At 57.0% G+C, this 21,349-nt stretch overlaps 1 protein-coding gene across 1 annotated transcript in view; it reads left to right on the forward strand.

Annotated features, from left to right (window-relative positions):
* The window catches only part of BIN3 (bridging integrator 3), a 39,129-nt gene that overhangs the window by 16,148 nt on the left and 1,632 nt on the right, over positions 1–21,349 (forward strand). The window contains exons 2-8 of the mRNA XM_040971255.1: positions 5,777–5,825; positions 10,428–10,468; positions 10,892–10,953; positions 16,096–16,232; positions 17,008–17,048; positions 20,538–20,679; positions 20,803–20,937. Coding sequence (XP_040827189.1) covers positions 5,777–5,825; positions 10,428–10,468; positions 10,892–10,953; positions 16,096–16,232; positions 17,008–17,048; positions 20,538–20,679; positions 20,803–20,937 — 607 coding nt within the window. The remainder of the gene's footprint in view (positions 1–5,776; positions 5,826–10,427; positions 10,469–10,891; positions 10,954–16,095; positions 16,233–17,007; positions 17,049–20,537; positions 20,680–20,802; positions 20,938–21,349) is intronic.

Raw genomic sequence — 21,349 nt, forward strand, 5'->3', positions numbered from 1 at the left:
ATTTTGTCATTCGTTCTTTCTCCCTATGAATAGTGTTCACTTTGGTTGTTGGGGGTGTGTTGGGGAGGCATATGAAGCTTTACCAACTCAAGGCCCACAAACCCCAGACCTGTGTGTGCGAGGGCAGCTAGCACCGTGGGGGAGGACAGCTGTAGCGAAGTCAAAACACACACACACACACACACACACACACACACACACACACACACACACACACACACACACACACACACACACACACACACACACACACACACACACACACACACACACACACACACACACACACACACACACACACACACACACACACACACACACACACACACACACACACACACACACACACACACACACACACACACACACACACACACCCTCTCCCTCCCCCCCTTCCACTCGCCGTGTCCCTCTAGCACCGAGCTGGGCCTTCACTCCCAAAGCGGGTTTGGGATAGATGTTCCCCAAGGAGTTTTATCTGTTGACAAGAAAAGACTAAACAAATACTAACATTGGGGAGTTAAAAAACTTCAGCCCGATCCCACAGTACACTAGACATGTACTCAGAGCTCCTCACCAGCTCTTTCGAACCCCCAGTTGTATATTTGAGTAGGAACACAGGAATTGCCACACCTCCAAGGAAAGCATTTCATAGTAAAAAATACTAATAACGACTAAACAGAAGAAAAACTTAGAGGAGACAGACTGTACAGGGAGAAGAAGTTCTTTACAGCCATCACTGAGATCCGCAGATAAGAAGGCATCAACACAAAATAAGATCTCGTTTAAAAAAAAAAAAGACATCCTGAAAATTTAGAAAAACTCTTGGATATTAAACAACTTGGTAGCAGAAATGAAAGCTTCTTTGGAAGTACTGGAAGATTAAAAGTATTTGCAAAACATATCAGAGAACCGCCAGCCAACCAGAGAATTGACATCAAAGTTATGTAACAGTTTCAGAAGTAAACAAACAGATGACAAAGTTGTTTTAATCCTAGATCTAAAGATTGTAAATTATCAAAAATCAAAGTGGTCTTGTGAGGACCCAGCAAAAAATGGGTAGAAGTAAACCTGTGAAGTACATTGTTGTGAAAAGTTCACAACTCTGAGCTTGCCTAAAGAAAATTAAACAAAACAGGTCAGATACAAAAGGTGGGAAGCAGGGTGCCTACCGCCACGGCAGCACTGGAAGGCTGGAGGCCAGGAGGGACACGCCATTAAAATTTTGAATGACAGGGCTCGGCGCGGTAGTGTGGTAGCTAAAGTCCTCGCCTTGTGCTCTGGGATCCCATATGGGCGCCGGTTCTAATCTTGGCAGCTCCACTTCCCATCCAGCTCCCTGCTTGTGGCCTGGGAAAGCAGTCGAGGACGGCCCAAAGCCTTGGGACCCTGCACCCGTGTGGGAGACCTGGAGGAGGCTTCGGACTCCTGGCTTCATATTGGCTTAGCTCTGGCCATTGCGGCAGCTTGGGGACTGAATCAGCAGACGAAGATCTTCCTCTCTGTCTCTCCTCCTCTGTATATCTGACTTTCCAGTAAAAATTAAAAAATAAAATGAAATCTTTTTAAAATTGTATGCATTTATCCTCAATGCAGAGTTAGAGATTGTTCCTACGCTGGTTCACTTCCCAGCTGGCTGTAAGTCTAAAGCCAAAGCCAGGCACGTAGAGCTCCGACTAGGTCTGCCACACGGTGACAAGGGCTTAAGCATTCGGGGTTGTCTTCCACTGCTTCTCCAGGCTCGTTAGCAGGGAGTTGGATTGCCAGCAGAGCAGCCGAGGCAGGAGCCAACATTCCCACGGACTGCTGATTTCCTGGCCGTGGTCCGACCTCCTGTCCCCGGGCGCCCCTCTTCTCAGCAGACAACATCTGGAGCGCCTGGGCTCTGGCGGTCCACTGCAGAGACCAGTTGGAGTCCTCCACTCCTGCCCTCAGCTTACACCAGCCCAGGCCGTTGTGGGCATCTGGGGAGTGAATCAGCAGATAGAAGATCTCTCTCTCTCTCACTGATATTCGGCTTTTCAAATAAACGTTGAAAAAATTCAGAATGGTTATTAGAAGTATAAATTGGCAAATAAAATTATGATACATGTTTGCTTTTTAAAGTTATGTAAAGGGGGTCTGATGTGGTAGCCTAGTGGCTAAAGTCCTCACTTTGTATGCACTGGGATCCTATATGGATGTTAGTTCGTGTCCTGTCTGCTCCACTTCCCATCCAGCTCCCTGCCTGTGGCCTGGGGAAAGCAGTCAAGGACGGCCCAAAGCCTTGGGACCCTGCACCCATTTTGGAGACCTAGAAGAGCTCCTGGCTTCGGATCAGCTCAGCTCCAGCTGTTGCAGCCATTGGGGAGTGAGCCAGCAGACAGAAGATCTTCTTTCCGTCTCTCCTTCTCTCTGTATATCTGCCTTTCCAATAAATAAACCTTTAAATAAAGAAAGAAAATTGCATCAGTGTTCACAGGTGTACGTGTGCGTGCCTGTACGCACATGCGGCGGTACCCTGAGGTCGGGATATTTGTCTCTGTTGAGTGCCGGGTTTTTAGCGCTTCTCTCCCCCTCGCCTCCCTCTTTCCCCTGTCTCCCCCTTTCTCTCTCGTCTCTTTTTTTCTTTTCGATATTTCAAGTTTTCATGGATTAAATATGTTTTTTCTTTTAAGGGAGTTACTGTAAAAGGCAAAATACTTTTAAATGCCTAATAAGCTTTAGACATTTTTCTTATTTTTTTTATTTCTTTAAAGATGTTATTTAATTGAAAGGCAGAAATAAAGAGAGGAAGACACGGAAAGACCTTCCGCCGGAGGGTTTATTTCCCGAGCACCTGCAACTGCTGAGGTTGGGCGAGGCTGAAGCCAGGAGCCTGGAACTCCCTCAGATCTCCTAGAGGGGTGACAGGGCTCAGGTGCTTGGGCCATCCTCTGCCGCTTTTCCCAGGCACATTAGTGTGGAGCAGCTGGGGTTCAAACTGGTGTTCATGTAGGAAGCCAGCACTGCAATTGACAGCTAACCCACTGTGCCACGAAGGTAAGGTTTAGACTTGAGGGCAAAGTTTCATCAAGCTAGGAGGGAGGGAGACCTTCCATTTGAGCAATGTGGCCATGTGTCTGTATGGTCCTTCTCACGGTCCGAGCTGTCCTGGTGAAATGAACTTTAAAATCTTTCTATTTGAATCGGGAAAGTCTGAAGAGTCCGAATGTGCAGAGTGAGCAAGTGGCCGCCTGGCTGCCTCGGTGCAGTGCTGGCTGGAGGAAGGTTGGCACCCCTTCGAGGGGCTGCCTCGGTGCAGTGCTGGCTGGGGAAGACTGGCACCCCTTCGAGGGGCTGCCTGGCAGTCTGAGTGACCTGGAGGGAGTCCTGCAGTTTAAAAGGGACGTCAGGGAAAACTGAGGAAATCCAGGTAAGATTCAGACATTGGAGTGTGTTGTGTTGGTCCTTTAACTGAGGTGATAGGAAGCGGGGAGACAGGGGAAGGGACATGTGGGTTGTCTGTGTTTTCACAGGCGCCCTGAAATCTTGTAAAAGTTGTGAATATGCACTTTTAGGATACAAAGTGCTCGTAAGGTACTCTCCCGGGAGGGAGGTAACGACTCTTGACTCAAGCTGGGAGTCATCAGAAGTTACGTGAGTGCCAGTAGAGTGGTGGGAATGCAGAGGGCTCTGGTTAGAACTGTGTGGCACACCCCACGGTCTGCATGGACACCCTCCCCTCACTGCTGGCCTCCCGACGGCCAACAGCTCCCCTGGTGCCACGGCTTGCTCGGATCAAACAGGGCGGCCCAGTTCATGCGAAGAGAACGTCGCGGTGTGAGTGGGAGAAGGCAGGAGCCCAGGTTGTTCCTGGTTCTCACATGGACAGATGCCGTGACCCAGGACTGGCCACACCTCTCGATCTGGTCCCTCATTTCCAAAAAACGAGATGATTGCACTGGGCCGAGAGGAAGTTTTCTGTGGCAGTTTACTGTTCTAAAAATACTGTGATTCTTTTCTTTTTTTAAGATTTATTTTTGAGAAGCAGACTTACCAGAAAGACTGAGAGAGAGATCTTCCATCCTCTGGTCTACTCCCCAAGTGGCCGCTGTGGCCAGAGCTGAGCCAGTCCAAAGCCAGAAGCCAGGAACCTGGGGCCCAAGGACTTACCAATCTTCCATGTTCTCCCAGGCCATAAGCAGAGAGCCAGATCAGACCTGGAGAGCAGCTAGGACTAGAACCAGTGCCCATATGGGATGCCAGTGCTTGCAGGGAAAGGATTAGCCAGTTGAGACATTGCGCCAGCCCAAACACTGTGATTCTTAAGATACACAAACAATAGAATCCATATTCCTGATTTCTAGCCCCTGATTGTGCTGAATTTGAAGGTGGAGTCATTCTAAAGACTTCCGGAAACATCTTTGTAGGTCCTGCCTTCCTCCGCAGGCTCTTGGCCTGGAGATTCTTTTTTAGATTGACTGGAGGGACCCTCCATTTTATGGGCCCCTGGGCAGGCTGTATTCTGAGCTGGGTCCAGACCCAGGCCGGACAGTGGGCAGTACCACCTGCTCCACTGCCTCTCCGTACCCAGCAGCTGCAGTGTCTGTTTTGGGCAAGGCCCCTGGGGTTCCAGGAACAAAGGGACTTCTCTCTCCTGCAAACTTTCTCCTTTAGGTCTGAGAAAGGGAAGAGCCCCCTCCCTCCCCGCAGTAATTGTATAGCCAGAGATGATTTGTTTACAAGAAGCCACGTGAATCAGCCAGCCCTGCAAGGGTTAACGCTCCTAAATTACGGGGCTGGGTTAACAATAAACAGGATGTCCTCCAGAAATTAAATTTAAACCTCCGTGACTCAGGCAGGCCCGTCCCCTCAACGGATCCTTGCGATCCGTCTGGGGTTATTATCGGTGGTTAATTATACCGTTGGGTTTAGCACCAGAGCTGGTCACTTCTGGGCCAGATGAGAGCAGACTGGAGCTCTTGCCCCGCTTCCTGCGAGCTGTCAGGATAGCCCTGTGGTGGCTTCCCTGCCCTGGCTGTAGTGGCTTCCTTGAGGAAGCTTCGAAATGATCTAATTTAACCCTTTCATCCTACAGAGTAGGAAATTAAGCCCCAGTGCAGCAGTTAGCAGTCCGCGGGCAGCCTGCTTCTCAGCGGCAGAGGCTGGGCTGAGGGCTCGGCCCGAGACGCCTAGGCCGCGACCTGGCTTCTGTTTGGCCAAGCCGCCCTCCGTGACTGAGTGGGGAGTCTGCACACAGAGCGGCACTGTCGGTTCAAGGCAGAAGTCTTCTCGTGGGCCTTTTAGGTTGTGTCTGTCTTCCCAGGGATGTATCCTGGCCCCGGCCGGCATCGATGGCTCTCTGAGGGTTGTGATTTCTCCCCGGCCTGCCCCTCCGTGGGCAGGCAGAAAAAGCACCCCACACAGGCAACCACGATTTCCTAGTGAGATTCTGCTTAAAGGTGTGTTTTTCAAGGCTGACGGCTCTTACAGCGGGTCTGTGGTTCCCGATGCCGCGGCCCTGCCAGACGCAAGGTTCAGGGTGCAGCCTTTGGGGGGTCTACCCTTTGCTGTCAGCCTCACCTTCTCAGGGCGTGTAAAGTGCAGACTGTGGGCAGAAACGGGCTCGGGTCAGAAGCCTGCCATCCAGTCCTGCCTCTGTCACAGCCCAGAGGATGGCCCTCCTGGCACTGCAGCTGCGTGCCCACAGCCTGTCAGCTGCCAGGGCACAGGGAGAAGCTGCAATGTGTCCTTCGTTTTCCATCCCCCACCCACGCCCCCGTTCTCACAATGTCCCTCTTTGTCTCTTTCGTAGGATTCCTTTCAAGATCGGGCAGCCCAAGAAGCAGATTGTCCCCAAAACAGTAAGTAACCCTGCTCTTGCCCTCAGAGATGGGGCACTGTTTCATGGTTCGTACAGAACCAGGGCTTTACCGCAGCACGTCTTGGGGCTGGGAGGAAAGTAGGCTGGGGGCATCGTTCGGCATCGTGCAGGCCTGGAGCCTGTTGGCAGAGGCCTCCCAGCTGGGACCCTCCCTTGGGCCAGCCTGGCCTCTTCCCCAAGCTCACGGCGGGGTGCAGGGTGAGAGGAGGACTTACCAAGGTGTGGAGGGCAGCACTTCTGCTGAGCATCCATTGCCCAGAAAGTTCCAGAAACACTAGAGCCCACCAGACAAGCCCAGGGCTTTACTCTGAGCATCTTTGCTGCCTAGAAGACCAGGTGGCTTCCCCTCTCTCTGCGCTGCCAGCCTGTGCTACCAGCTGGGCTCCCGAGGCCCTCGGTGGGAGGGCCTGTCTGACTGCCACTCCATGCAGCCTCCTAGCCCTTATCCTTATTTTACCCAGAAAGCAGCAGAGGGGAAGAGTCACAGGTTCTTAGAGAGAGCTGGACTCCCACGGGGACCGTCCAGCCAGCCCTGTTGACGCTCTCGGACTGCGATGAGCCTGTTCTGGTGTGAGTGGAAGTGCACGGGTTGGGCTTTGGGCCAGTATTCTTGCCATAGTGCTTTATGGGTGCTGTCTGCAGGGTTGGAGGGTCGTAGCCCAGTGTAGCCTCTTCAGCACCCTAACCTGCAGAGCTGAGCGTGTCTCTTGCTTCTGACGTGGAAGTCTCTCGCAGTAGGGCCTGTCTCACGTGGCAGCCCAGAAACCCAGCGCTTGCACTTTGCACGGGCGCTGGTCCCAGCCCTCCCTGGCGGTTTTCCCAGTTTTAGGCCGACTTCTCCCCTCCTTGGCTCAGTTCTCAATCGTAGGGAAGATACTGTTTCAGTTTGGCTGGAAGTGGGGCACACACCTGACCAGAGCTTTTCATCTTTGGGAAATCCAAAGGAAGTGGGTCTGATTTGAAAGAGTTCGCTCCCGTGGCAGAGGCCAAGCATCTTCAGCGGCCCAGGGACTCGGTGCTGGCATTACTGTCCAAGCGGGCAGGTGTGGCTGGGGGCCTCCAGGGCTTAATCCACTGCAGATCTGAAAGCAAAACGGTTTTGAAAAGGCTCGTTCATCCCGCTCCCAACACCCCAGCCTCTGGAAGTAGCCTTGGTTCTCCACAGAGAAGGAAACGCGAGGGTGCAGCCTCCAGCTCCTTCGCCTCATTGGCTTGTGGAAGCCCCTCTCCCCTGAGGATAGGACTGAGAGGAAAGGCAGGTTCACGCAAGGCTTCCCTGTTATCCCCCCGACTCACCCGTCGGCCTGGAGATGAACCTCTGTCCAGAGGTTCCAGAGGCCAGGTTTGGGAGGCACACGTGACCCTGGGGAATTCCTTGTCTCTAGGAGCTTTGGTCTCTTCTTGATGAGATGACCACAGGTACACGTGGTCTCCCGTGGGGAAAACGTCAGCTGCCGTCCAGGAGGCAAGTGGGTTCAGCTCTGTGTAAGCCATCAGGGATCGGCCTGTCCTGGGCAGCTCCATCCTCGGAGCTGTGATGTGGGGAGGCTGTGCCTTTGATCTCGCACGCGGAGCTGGAGCCGAGGGGCAGCCTGGAATAGAGTTAGACGCATCCCCAGCTGCGGCTCCTCACCTCCCCCGTGAAGTGTAATAAGTACAGCAAGACCCTGCTGCCTTGGAGCCTCGGGCTCCACCCCAAGCCCACTTTCCTGGTCCCCAAGTCAGGCCTGGGCTGTGCGGCTGTCTCCCTATGTTCTGCCCACCCCCCCACTCCCCGGCCCCAGCACAATGGTGACGCACTCTTCTTGTTCTTGCCCAAGAACTCTCAGGCAGGGGAACAGATGTGGCCGCCTGGATTATTGGAAGTCACAGCACCCCTGTCATGGGAAGAATGCTCGTGTTATCTTCAGGGAGTTTCAGGAGGGTTCTGGCTCGAGGCACCACCTGGACACAAAGGGAGCATTGTGTGTTTGCCCTCACCACTCTTCCTGTGCCCAGGTTTACTCGGGCACACCACTCCTGCTGCTATGGTTTGAGCTGGAATGGCCTGTGCTCCCACTGGAGCACCGAGGGAAGACCCAGAGGCTCCTCGACCTCCTGTTCCTGATCCCATGGGCCCAGAAAGTGGGCAGTACAGCAAGAAGCCACTCCTCCCTGCATCTGTCGGGGAGGGTGGAGGAGCTCTCTCCCCAGCCCTGCTCACCCTGCCACGGGGTCTGCAAGGCCAGGGCCAGCCTGGGTCTGATGCATAAAGGAAAGCAGGCACCAGGGTCCCTGGCTACGTAGTACCCTCTGACTCCTCACAGAAAGGATTCCTTGAGCCTCCTATTTTGAGAAGGATCCCATGTGGGCATCCGCAAAGGGGAGACAGCCATCCGCAGGGGCACCCCTGAAGAGCAGTTCTCCGAACCCTCCCTGTGCCTTAGCTCTGCTCCTGGTCTACCACCTGTCGCCCTTCTCGCTTTGCAATGAGCAGAAGCTGGAGTGAGAACTCAGCCTGCGTTCATTTCACCTGCACTGAGCTCCTGCTGTGTGCCAGGCCCTGACCTAGACAGTGGGCAGCACACCCTTTGCCTCCCATCCGAGTTCGGAGAAGGCAGAGGGCAAGCTGAGGGTAGTCTGGCTGTGCTCCCCTGGCCAGCCTGGCCTGCGCCCCTGACCATCCTTGCACATGTGTTTACACTTGCCTTGTTGATTGGGCTCCAGCTGCCTTTTTTGGCAGGGACATCAAGCAAAGATGTTCAGATCTCTCCTTGGCTCTTTCCCTTGGAGTCCATATAGCTTGGAATGCGGCTCCAGTGTGTCCCTTTGTTCCCTTGGCCATTAACTGAGGGTTTGGAATTCTGGAGGAGGTGGCCACTGGGACCAGTGAGCTGTGGCGCGAGCTGCACCTGGCTGCCGGAAGCAGGGCAGGCGAAAGGTTGGGAACATGTGCCTGAGGCCGTTGGATGGCTTCGAGCGCATGGAGCGCCTGCTGCCCACCATCAGCATGAGACCCTGAGAGCTTCTGCTCTCAGAGCGTGATCCAACCTAGCTGGAAAGCCAAGGTCCCTCTCTCTGCAAGTCCGAGCAGTCCCCAGCCAGGAGCCCAGGTGTTCTCTGCCCGCCCACGCATTGCAGCACACTAAGGGATTGCAAAAGCAGAGACAGAGCGCCAGAGGCTGCCCCTGGGCTTGGGCACTGGCTCCTGCCTCCCCTCCCAGACAGTTCCCGCTCGGAGTCTCTGCCGAAGCTTGACCAAGGAATACTTAGCTACTTTTTGGAAATAGGTACTTTCATGTAGAAAGGCCCTGCCATTCGGATCTCTCTGTCTCTCTTCTCTCTCTCTCTCTCTCTCTGTCAGAGGCGAGAAAGAGACTTGGCCAGCAGGAGGGAGCAGTGACGGTGTGACCTGACCAGGGTCTTCCGTGCTTCCAGCTTCCACTCCACTCCACCAGCAGGCCACCAGCCGCATGCGTGCCCCTGGACAGCAGGTTGCATCTGCTGCAGGGAGCAGGAAGGGAATAAGGAGCTGAGTCCATGCTCGGGTCGGGGGAGACTGGCATCATGCCTTTAGTCTTCAAGCCACCGGGGCCACCAGAGTCACTCCACTGTGTGAGTCACCTGGAGCCTGCCTGGGCATCCCGTAGGACAGGAGAATCGAGTGAGGCTTTGTGCTATCAGGCGAGGGAGCTGCTGGCCTAGCCCTTGGTGCCTTTATCCCACATTGGGATGTCCTGATTCTTTTCCTGCTCTTGCCAGAGTCAGTTCCAGCGTCTTGCCAGAGCAGGAGACTCAAGAAGGCCACTGTAATGATTGGGGTCCTGCCGCCCCCGTGGGAGGCTGGATTGACACTGCACCTTGAGTTCTAGCCCAGCTCCAGCCGTCACAGGCATTTGGGAACTGAATGAACCATCAGATGGGGGGGGGGGGAGAGTTGCTCACTCTTTGCTAATTTAAAATAAAACAAAAAGTCCAGGCTTGATCTGCCTCTGCTCGTTGCACTGCGGAGAAGAGGCTAGACTGACACCCAGGTGCAGCCCGGGCGGAGGCCCAGGCAGGGCCCCTTCTCTCCAAAACAGGACCTCCCACCTGCAGCAGGGGGCATCGTCAGCCCACACCAAACCCAGCAGCAGGCAGGTGTGCGGCTGTGAGGACACCCTAAGCCGACAGGCGGGCCCACCTGCCCGGGTCTCCCAGCCCCGTGCCACAGACCTCTGTGCCCTTCCGCCTCCCTGGGTGGGTCTCAGTCCATGCAGAGCCCCTTGGCTGCCCCCAGGGGAAAAGCGGGGGTGCCAAGAAGCAGGCACCCGGCTTGGCGCCTCGTTCCCCGCGGCAGCAAAGAAGCAGAGCCACAATGCGCCGCTACTTGCCTGGCCAGCCCGTCTGGGAGGAGAGTCCCGCTTCCTCAATCAGACACTTCATTAACTTGGGAACACAGGGGCGCTGTGTCGTTAGTGATGTGCTGGTGCTTGTAGGGACGGAGGGGGGGACGGGGGGGGCAGGGTGTGGAGGGAGTTTCAGGTGGCTGGGAGATTTTTTCCATTGTGCTGTCATTTCTCTGATGATTGAGTTAAGCTTTTTTTTTTTTTTTTTTTTGCAGGTGGAGAGAGACTTTGAAAGAGAGTATGGAAAACTGCAACAGTGAGTGTCAAACCCCAGAAACGTAGGGCGGGAGCCTGGGCAGAGCGCCGGCCTCCTGCCAGGTCTCACTTCCCCTCTCCCCCACCCTACCCTACCCTGACCCACCGCATCTCCCTATGGCGCAAGCAGTGGGTTCCCCTTAGCCTCAGTGGTACCCCAGAGAGCCAAGGGCAGCTCGGACCATAACTCTGAACCCTGGTGTGCAGCCACCCACATGAGAGTGGTAGCATTTCGCTGCTTGGCCCCATGCAGAACTGGTCTGGCACTGTGGCCAGAGGGGAGAGTCCCCAGGGAGATAAAGGGTACCTCTCCTTCCTGGTGGACACCCCAGAGCATCTGCTTACCTTGGGGAGAGGTTTTGAAATAAGGAGAGAGGTTATTCAGTGAGGCCCGGGGTGCCCAGGCTTGTCCCCTGCCTTGCAGGCTGGAGGAGCAGACCAAGAAGCTGCAGAAGGACATGAAGAAGAGCACGGATGCCGACCTGGGTAAGTACCACCTGCCCAGCATCCAGCACAAGGCGGGGAAGGGGTGAGGGTGGGGGACCTTCCTCCTGTAGTCCTCTCAGAGCTGGCTGAAGTCCCTCCCACTGATGGGGAGACCCTCCAGTCCCCATGGAGTTCTGAACAGATGCCAGGCCTTCTAGGGTCCCGCTGAGGGTGGCACCCACAGTCTGTGGCAGCTCGAGCTTTTTCGTCTTTGTTAATACCCAGGCCATCCATCAGCTCAGGCTGCCCCAAGGAAAAAGGCAGCTCATTCTGACCTGGTACAAATGGTAATCCCTGGGCCGGGGGTGTAGCACAGTGGTAAGTTGCTGCTTAATGTGCCTGCATGGGTATCAGAGGACCTGGGTTCTAGTTCCGGCATCTGTTTCCAGTTTCAGCTCCTTGCTAGTGCAGACGCTGGGAAGCAGCGGTGATAACCAGCCATGTAGGAGACTCAGGTTGAGTTGCTGGTTCCCAGTGTCTGCCTAGCCCAGCCCCAGAGGAACCAGCAGCTGGGAGATGTCTCTCTCTGCCTTTCCCTGTCCCAGGCCTGGCGGGACCTGGTGGCAGTAACTGAAGCGGCTGTGTGTGTAAGCAAGAGCTGAGTTAGAGCATAGGGCAGTGTCTTGGGTGCTGGAGGGTCTGTGTGCAAGTGCCAGCGGTGCCTAGGAATAGCCAGAAGCCCAGGACAGCCGTGTGGGCTAAGAAAGCTTATTTGGGATGAGGGGGGAGCAGGCCCAGGAGCCCCGTGACAAAGGCAGCTCTGACATCAGGAGCACTGAGAGCCTTAACTCCTGTGTGCTGTAGGGAGAGGCAGTGAGCGTCTGGGACAGGAAGGGCCCTAGCCCCCTTTTTCCCCAGCCCAGAACACTAGACACTAAAACCGGAAGTCAGCCGCTGGCTCCAGCACTGCTGAGCTCTCGGTGCCTTCCTCCAAGAGACATGGGCAGCCCTCCCTAGTGCCCACCCTGCTGGCCAGCTGGAGGGTGAAGCGAGGTTGGTTCACACAGAGCACTTGAACTGTCAGTGTCTAGGCACAGGACACCCTCAGGGCCACCTCCTCTTGTTGCCAGCCATCGCTGTCGGTTGGCAGCAGCAGCCAGGATCCTTAGGTCTTGACCTTGACCTTGGCCCACGTGACCCATCTGCCGTCACTCAGCACCAGCTGACCGAGACGTGACTGCCTTGCTGAGGGCATGTGCTGTGTGCAGGAACTGTGCAGATTCCGTCAGAGAAGGGGTGCCTCGCCCACAGGCTGGCAGGGTCCATGCACACTAACCCTGAGTGCTCGGGATGGGCAGTGGCAGGATGGCATGCTGTGTTATGGTTCTGAAGCAAAGGCCAGAGGGCCGCCCCCTCCATCACCTCGGCTAAACTTGAGGTTTGCGGGGCACATGAGATGTCTGCCAGCTAAAAGACACACAAGCCCCTCTTCTCCGAGGGTGACCCCTATCTCAGAGAAACCTGTCCCTGGTGTTCCCAGTAACCAGGGAGCAGCAAACAGGAGTCCTCCCTGGGGGCCCTGGCCCAATCTCAGTGTTGCTGTGGCTGCCTCAGGAGCAAGTCCAAGTGCTGAGCACAAGTGCAGCCTCCAGGTGTCACCCCTTAGCAGAAGTGGGAGGCCCCCCTGGCCCCCTCTGGCGCCACACAGTGGAGGAGGAGCGCTGTGCACAGAGGCAGTGGTCGGGCTCTCCCCCAGGCAGTCAGGGTGCAGAGAAGGCCTTGGGAGCCAGCAACAACACACATGCCCTCCTGGGGGCAGCAGTGCGCTGTAGCCACCTGGGGTGCCTGCCAACCGACCTGGGCACAGCACCGCCATTGTCTCCCAGGTTGGCCTTGGTGGTATCAGGTGTGAGGTACCTGGACTGCATCTTCCTTGCTCATCCCCACAGCCTTTCTGGTCAGGCTTTGGCTGTGGCCGTGACTGACCCTCCCTCTCTTCCTGCCTGTGTTTGCACACCACAGTGGCATTGTTAAAGAACACGAGAGGTCAAGGTTGGCTGTTTCCGAAAGGTGTCGCTTCGGAGCCAGGGGGCATGTTAGGAGTGGGTGTGGGGGCTCATGTGGCTCTGATCACTTAGCTTTTCATCAGAGGACTCCAGGCTGCACAGGTGACTCCTGGGCAGTGAGTGTGTGAGCCAGTAGTTTCTCTGCTGCTGCCGCACGCCTGAGACCCTAAATCGGGGCGGGCAGGGCTCAGTACCTGTAGAACTTTGGGTTCCCCTAACCCCAACTCAGCTCTCAGCTCGGCAGGGTGGTGGTGGTGGGCGCAGGGGCTTCCCCTGCAGAGGAGCTGGAAGGAGGCCTTTTCCTGGGCTCCCTGACAGGGCCTGGAATCCCCAGCTGTTGTTCCAGGAGGGACCCTGCTTTCGGAATTGTCTCGTAGTTGGGCCTTTGCTCCCCTGCTGGCTTCTCTGCTAGCAGACGGCAAGCTGGGCAAGCTGGGCAAGCTGGGCAAGCTGGGCCAGCCGTCCCTCAATGGCGGTGGCACTGGGCTCAGCTCTGCACACTCGGGGGAGGATGCCCAGGGCCCCAGGGTCGGGCTGTTGCTTTCACTCCGTTCCGGCACACACAGGAGCCCCGGGAAGGGAAAGTGGGGTGTAAGCCTTTCCCCCCAGCCTCCTGCTGTGCAGACTTGGCCTCTCCCCGTCTTGGATGAGGGAGAGGAATCACCTGAAGGCGTTATTCAGGAACATTTCTGGCTTGGCTTTTCCCTGAGTTACGCTGTGATCATTTCACAGTCACGTCAGGTTCCACCCAACAGGGGCAAGTGTTCGGCACCCCAGCTAAAGTGCTGCTCGGGACACCCCATCTCACAGCATAGTGCCTGATTCTGGTTCCCGCTCGTGCCCTGGGAGGCGGTGGTGAGGACGGGAGTGGTTGAGTTCCTGTCTCCCTCCCCCCCCCCCCCCGTGAGAGACTTGGACCAGCGTTAGCCTAGCCCAGCCCTATCTGAGCAGACATTTGGGGAGAGAGCCAAAGGGTGGGTGTTTTCTCTAGCTGTCTCTCTCTCTCCCCTCACCTTTCAAATTAAAAAAAAATTAAAACACATGCAATATTGGTTCCTAAACCTGCCAAGTTTAGGACTTTTTTTTTTTAAAGATTTATTTATTTTTATTACGAAGTCTGATATGCAGAGAGGAGGAGAGAGAGAGAGGAAGCTCTTCCGTTTGTTGATTCACTCCCCAAGTGGCCCCAATGGCCGGTGCTGTGCCGATCTGAAGCCAGGAACCAGGAACTTCCTCCAGGTCTCCCACGTGAGTGCAGGGTCCCCAGGCTTTGGGCCGTCCTCGACTGCTTTCTCAGGCCACAAGCTGGCAGCTGGATGGGAAATGGGGCTGCTGGGATTAGAACCAATGCCCACATGGGATCCCAGCGGGTTCAAGGCAAGGACTTTAACCGCTAGGCTACCATGCTGGGCCCAGAACTTTTTTTTTTCGGTGGTCTCTCCTAAATGTGTCCAAGTTTCTGGGAAGTGCTTTTCCAGACTTGTGCATTTTGCCCTTTGAGTGGGCTAACTGGCCTCCCCCCAGGGCTTTGCTGACTTGTGCTAGAGCCTAGGGCTGGGGGACAGGGGACCTCCTTTGGCCCCTGACTCCGAGGGATCCTCAGGGCTGCGTAGAAGCCAAGGCCAGGTGGGCTGTAAGACCCTTATCTTCCCGACAGCCTGGAACTGGGAGTGCTGCAGTTCTCAGTAGCACGTCCTGGCTGTATCAGCAGTGCTGTTTCCTCGGTGCTGCCCACGGCGTGGGCCTTAGCTGTTAAAGCATGGCACATTCGGTTGACGTGCAAGTAGTAAGAAACTCTTTTAATGCCTTGCCCCTCTCCCCACAAGCCGCACCTGGACACGCCCTGAGCCCAGACAGTAGAGTTGAGCCACGCATGCCCTTGCTCCTGCAGGGCAGTGTCTGCACATCCCGGAAGCTTGAACGCCTTGGGCAAGGCCAAGAACTCTGAAGCCATCAGCACTGCCCATCGTGCCTGAGCTGCTGCTGGCTCCCCAGCCAGAAAGGACACAGGGTGGTACCAGGCGGAACCCCTGAGGAGCTGGCATCGTGGCCCAGCGGGTTAAGCCACTGCTTGCAACACCAGCATCCGGTATCCCATGTGAGAGACCTAGGGAGGGTTCCTAGCTGCAGCTTGGACCAGCCTTGCCTGTTGCCGTCCTCTGGGAAGTGAGACAGCAGATAGAGGACCCCTAGCTCTCTCTTCTCTCTCACTGCCTTTCAAATCTGTCTTGAAAGGAAAAAGAAAAATAAGAAAAAGTAGATTTCAGTTGAGCCTCGTGGGACCTGTCTGCCCGTTTCCCTCAGGCCAGGCCACATTCCAACGGGACAGGGAAGCGAGATGCCCAGGTTCAAGTCCCGGCTCAGGCCTTGGAGCTGTGTCACCTTTGGAGACATGTATTAGAGCGTCAAGTGTCACCCGTATAAATACGGAACCCAGTGCTCTTTGGTCGCTTGAACTCTGGCTGAAATAACGGATAAAAGGCAAGGGCTGACAGGCAAGAGGGGGACTGCCAGCTAGTGGCAGCTTCCCAGTCCTTGTCTTGCCCAGCTGTTGAGGCCTACATTGTTACAGATGAAGTTCTGGAGTTGAGGAAGGAGGCAGGCAGGATTCTGTGTTTGGTGTGTACAGGTGCATCTTAGGAGAAAGTGCGTTTCCCATGTTCTTCTACCACCAGCTGTCATTGAATGATGGGCAGATGGGCAAGCCATGGCTGCCAGTCCTTTTTTTTTTTTGCCAATAAAGCTTTATGGAGATACAGCCACAGCCATTCCTTCTGTGGGCACTGGCTGTTTGCACAGCGCCAGGCAGAGCTAAGACAGCCCCGCCAGGGTTCATCAGAGCAGCCTGGACTGCCGTGTCAGCTGGACTGCTGTGCCCTTGGTGGGGGGAGTTCCTGTCACCCCCAGTGCCTTGAGGTCTCTTTATGGGTGGAGTCGAACATTGGTGCCTGAAATAGGAATCTCCCAGCTTCCCACCCCATGATCCTAATAGAACCCCAGAGTCTGGTAAGTTAAATCACAGCAACACAGAAGCGTTCCCAGAGCAGTGGGAGATGGCCCCGAGAGCAGACACTAAGCTTGCCCGTCACGAAGAGGCTGTGTGTTCCCAGCCTCACCAAGCTCTGACTTCTCCCAGCCATGTCCAAGTCAGCCGTGAAGATCTCCCTGGACCTCCTCTCCAACCCCCTCTGCGAGCAAGACCAGGACTTTCTGAACATGGTGACAGCCCTGGACACGGCGATGAAGCGGATGGATGCTTTCAACCAGGAAAAGGTGACTGGTCCCTGAGTACCCGCTCAGCCCTCCCTGTCCAGTCCTGGCCTCAGAGGGGCCGTAGGAACACAGGCGCGCTTTGGGCTTCCTCAGCCCTTCAAGTGCTGTGTGTCCCAGCCTCGTGCCCCGCTCTTCCCAAACTGATCAGCTTTGGCCCTTGTGGCTTCCTGTGGCTCCCATGAGGCCACGAGGGACAGTCATGGCATCTGGGCTCTCTGGAGTCTGTCCCACCTCCATCAGCCCTGCCCACTGAGCAAGGCCCTGGTAGGCCTTTGGTGCCCAGCAGCCAGCAGAACCAGGCTTGCCCTGGGACAAGGACTTCCTGCCTCACGGCCTCACTTCCTGCCCGGGGCTCTCCAGGGAACCCTAACAGGGCTCCTTTCTCCCCAGGAACTTGGCACAACGCTCTTTCAGGAAGAATCTGGCTGCCCCTGGGTGGGCTTTTTGTTTGTTTTCCCCTCAATATTTGTTTATTTTATTGGAAAGACAGAGCTTCTCTCTACCGGTTTATTCCCCTAAATGTCCTCAACAGGCAGAGCTAGGCCAGGCCAAAGCCAGAAGCCTTCAACTCCCTCCAGATCTCCCACGTGGGTTCAGGGTTCCAAGTACTTGAGCCATCTGCTTCCTCCCTGGGTGCATTGGCGAGATCAGATTGGAGTAGCCAGGACTCAGACCAGCACTCTGATGTCAGATGCAGGTGTCCAAGGCAGAGGCTGAGCCACACCGCCTGCTCCTTTCCCCCCGTTTTGATGTCATCTGTTCTTGATTTTGACAGGTGAACCAGATCCAGAAGACTGTGATTGAACCCTTAAAAAAGTGAGTAATCCACGGGGACCACACATTTTCAGCAGCCTGGCCCCAGCACCCGTTGGGGTCTGACAGGGACACTTCACAGGGAGGCCAGCTGGTCACCTGCAGTAGAAACCCCAGGGCTGATGAGTCCAGCAGGACCCAGGTCCCCTTGGCCACCCGGGACGTGATGCATGGTGGCACAGGGACTGGCAGTGCCCTCTACCAGCACTGGACTGTGCTACTGCTAGTCGCTTGGACGCTGTGCCCTCTAGCTTCTGGCTAGCTCGAGCTCACTGAGGTCTTGGCTGGCCCTCAGCGGACATGAGCAAAGGCCTTTCATCTCACAGCCGGCTCGGGAGTACAGCTGCCTGCTGCGCTTGGCTCTGGACGCGCGGGGGTGGCCGCACATGGAGAAGGGTGCGGCAAGGCCCAAGGCCCTGCCAGGATAAGGTCCGCCAACTGCCGACCGGTCGGGGTCAGGAATTCTTCTGTGAGACTCACCTGGTGTCGGACAGGCCCCTGGTCGGCAATCAGACAGGCCCTGTTGCCTGGGTTCCTGAGGGGATGAAGGGTGTGGGGGACAGGTCGGAGCCGGCCTTGAAGCTCCAACCTACTTCATCTCCTTCCCTGGCCTCTCCCAGGCGTTCTGACCTAGAAAGGCGCCCGCCCAGCCCAGCAGCTGTACTTTATTACCCCCTCCGCGGTGGTCCCTGGCAGCTCCTCACTGGTCCGGGATGCAGGCTCCGCTTAATTATCATTAGGCCTGGCCCGGGGCCCGGAGGGGAATGAGAGCGGGTTTTTGATCCTCCAGTCTGGTCCCTAGGGTTTGGAGTTGTCGAGAGCCATCCGCTCCCTTTTTAGGACCTGGGGCGGGAGGCGGGGGCTGCAGCAAATGGCCCAGCTAGCCTCGGGGAGCCCCTGATCTCCCAGGCCCGTGGGCTGAGCCCTGACCAGAGGCCGCCAACCATGGGGAGGATTTCTCTGCTGTGCCCAGATTTCCCACCACTCCTGCCTTGCTCACTGGGGACCTGGGTGCTTGCAATCGGCCCTCCTGGCCTCCTGGGCAGATGGCTCAGAGCTGAGTGGGAAGGACACAGAACAGAACCAGCCTGCCCACTGGGAGCTCTTCTGTGCCAGGATCAGCTTGGGAGGTGAGGCACAGGTCCCAGGTTGTACAGAAGCTGCCCTTGCACCCAGGGTGGGGGACACTGGCTCTGAACTAGGGAGTGGACTCCCTGTCTAGATTTCACAACCAGTGAGGCGGTTTTGAAATTGATCCCTGGCTCCACTAGCCAAGAGGAGAGAAACCTCAGCGGCAATGGCAGCCCACTGCCACCTGCCAGGAAGGGGTGGGCGTGGCTGGGGCCAATGCGGCACCAGCTCCCCGCAGATCCGCTGACCTCCGCCTGAGCCCCGGCCTGCCTAGCTGCCCCGGCTGGCTTCTCCCCCGAACCCGACCACATGAAGCCACACGGCCTGTCGCCTCCTCCCCATTTGCTTCCTCGTGCCAAGAGTGAAGCTTCCAGGGACCCCAGCACCGGAAACAGGAAACTGCAGCTTTCCTGTGCTCTGAAGCAGATCACGGCCACATGGCCACGCTGCCGCCCCCAGCCTCCCCCAGGGTTCAGCCTCCTAATCCCCCAACCCCTAGCTCCCGTCCACACGGGATGCTTTCAATTTCCCTTTCCTGGTGGGTGGAAGATACCGGCCGCGGGGGTGCAGGGCGAGGAATGGCAGGCATCCCCGCTGGCCCGGCTGCTCTGGCCCACCTCCCATCCCGGCCAGCCTCTTCCCTCCCTCCCAACCATTCCCCTCCTCCCCAGGGAAGTTAGCTTGGTGTGTCAATTCTGAGGTCAAGCAAGAAATGGATGAGCCCCCTGAGGGTGCCCTGCCGGGCCCCAGCCTTCCTCCCTCCCTCTGAGATAGACCCCACACCAGTGTGTCCAGTGCCGGGGCACAGGGTGGCATCCCGGGGCCTCTGAGTCAGTCATCTCAGCTGTGAAGAGCCATGCCGAATGCCCTCAACGTGCCTGGCTGCATGGGGGCAGGTGCCAGTGGGCTCAGATGGCAGGGGAGGTAGGGGCTGTGCAGGGAGGCCAGCAGCATCCTGGACCCTCAGCCAGGACAGCTGACCCCATGGCCTTAATTGAGGTCGGCAGGCCAGCAGAAGCGTAGACCCCCCCTGGGGGGCTGGGGGAGCGCTGACACAGGAGCAGCCTATACATAACTTCCTGCTGCCAGGAGAGCCCCCCCCAGGCTTCATGGGGCAGTGAGGGGGAGCCAGGGCACGGGTGATTATGGGAGACTTTACCTAGAGTGGCCAGAGCTGGCAAGGCCTCCAGGGCTTCTGAGAGTAGTTGTGGGAGACAGACAACTCCGTGGCCTCTCTCTCAGGGAGATGTGCCCATTCCCACCCAGGACGGGCAGTCTTGGTTCCCAGAGGCTGACAGGGAGGTGTACTGGTTAAGTGGCAACCTGTAGACACACCCACCCCCAGCCACAAACCCTCAGTCCTTGGCCATACCCAGCCTGCCGTCTGCCCTGGAGTGAATCCCTGGGCACAGCTTGGGGGGTTCGAGGGGCAAAGGCTCTTCTGGGATCAGCAGCTGTCAGAGGCCGGGTCGCCAGCCTGGCATGAACCCATGCTGCATGTGCCAACACCCCTCATGCACACACCGCTGCTGCTTGAGGTCCCTCTCCTGGGGAAAGGCCACACGACAGCTTCTCAGGCCCAGGTACACCTGCTTGCTTGACTCTCAGGCCTTGCAGCTGCCCAGGAAGGGGGAGGGCCCCCCAGCAGCTGCAGCTCCATCGGAGCAGCTGCCACGGGACCAGCCCCTGCCAGGGGCTTTGCCTCTTCAGACCCACCCTGGGGGTGGCTGTGTGTCCTGCTGGCATCCCGTCCCCATCCGGTTCTCACGGTGTTGTGTAGGCCGCATTGGTTCCATGCATATCTGTCCTTTTCCATTACAGAGACGGAGGAGAGGCCCTGGAAGGGTCTTCCTGAGCATTGGCTTCACAGTTGGGCCATTTCCACAGTGGGGGCCTTCCCTGTGGTGCAGCGAAACCCTGGGAGTAGGCGCCCTTGGCCAGGAGCAGGTTCGGGGTTGGGTCTTGCCACCTGCCAGTGCCCTGGGAGGGAAGGTACCTGGCAGAGAGCATGAACCCTTTGCTCTTGACTGTCTTCCTGTGCCCTTGGGCAGCTGCATGTTCTCCCTCTGGCCTCAACTCTCTTGTTTTTAATGAGGCTGTTAGGACAGGGGGCCTCCCAGCTCTGTGGTCCCACAGTGTAGGTGTCCAGCCATGCCAAGGCCCACCTGAGAACGGTGGGCAAGAGCTGGGCAGGCCAAGTGGCCTCCTTTTGTGATCCACTACACTAGCAAAGTGTCCAGTTGCACCCCTCCTCCTAGCCATTACCCCAGGAGGGCCCGGGGTTTGGCAGGTGCTCAAACCATGCTGTTACCTGGACAGTTTGGGCCAGACCCTGCCCCACAATGAGCTGTGTGGCCACAGGTTCAGCAGTGTCTTCCCAAGCCTCAACATGGCCGTGAAACGGCGGGAGCAGGCCCTGCAGGACTACCGGAGGCTGCAGGCCAAGGTGGAGAAATACGAGGAGAAGGAGAAGACGGGGCCCGTGCTGGCCAAGCTCCACCAGGTACTGAGGGCAGGGGAGCGGGGCAGGACCATGGCCCCAGGCAGTCCCTGGGGGTGAGGGCCAGCACCCGAGATGCTCGTGCCAGTCTGCACCCAGAGCTGATGCCTCGGGCCTCGTTGCCAGGCCCGGGAAGAGCTCCGGCCCGTCCGTGAGGACTTCGAAGCCAAGAACAAGCAGCTGTTGGATGAGATGCCACGTTTCCACAGCAGCCGCCTCGACTACTTCCAGCCCAGCTTTGAGGCCCTTATCCGGGCACAGGTAAGGTGCCAGCCCTCACTGTACAGACCATTCCAGCACCGGAGGGAACGTCCAGGGGGCTGTGCAGCCTGGGCAGTCCCCTCCACAGTGAGCAGGCCCAGCACTCCCTGAGCCATGAGGCCTTGCTGGGTGCTCTGTTGGGTCTCAGTGGCTCTTGGCCGAGTCCCTGCCCAGGGAGTAAGGAGCTCCTTCACATCTGTCTTCTACCCTTCCACACATTAGCCTTGAGCCCCCAGGCAGTTTCTCCCTGAACGTGGCAGAGATGAGGGGGTCCCCAGGTACCATGGCACACCTCCCGGTGCAGGAGTCTAGGCCAGTCTAGGATTCCGGCCCTCTATCTCCTAGTGGAGTGGAGTTGTGCAGCTCCCACCCCCACCCTACTCCTAGCCTTTAGCAAGTGAGGACAGCTGGG

Source organism: Ochotona curzoniae, unplaced genomic scaffold (genome assembly GCF_017591425.1).
Source record: "Ochotona curzoniae isolate NIBS_2020 unplaced genomic scaffold, NIBS_Ocur_1.0 contig_21, whole genome shotgun sequence".
Lineage (NCBI taxonomy): Eukaryota > Metazoa > Chordata > Mammalia > Lagomorpha > Ochotonidae > Ochotona > Ochotona curzoniae.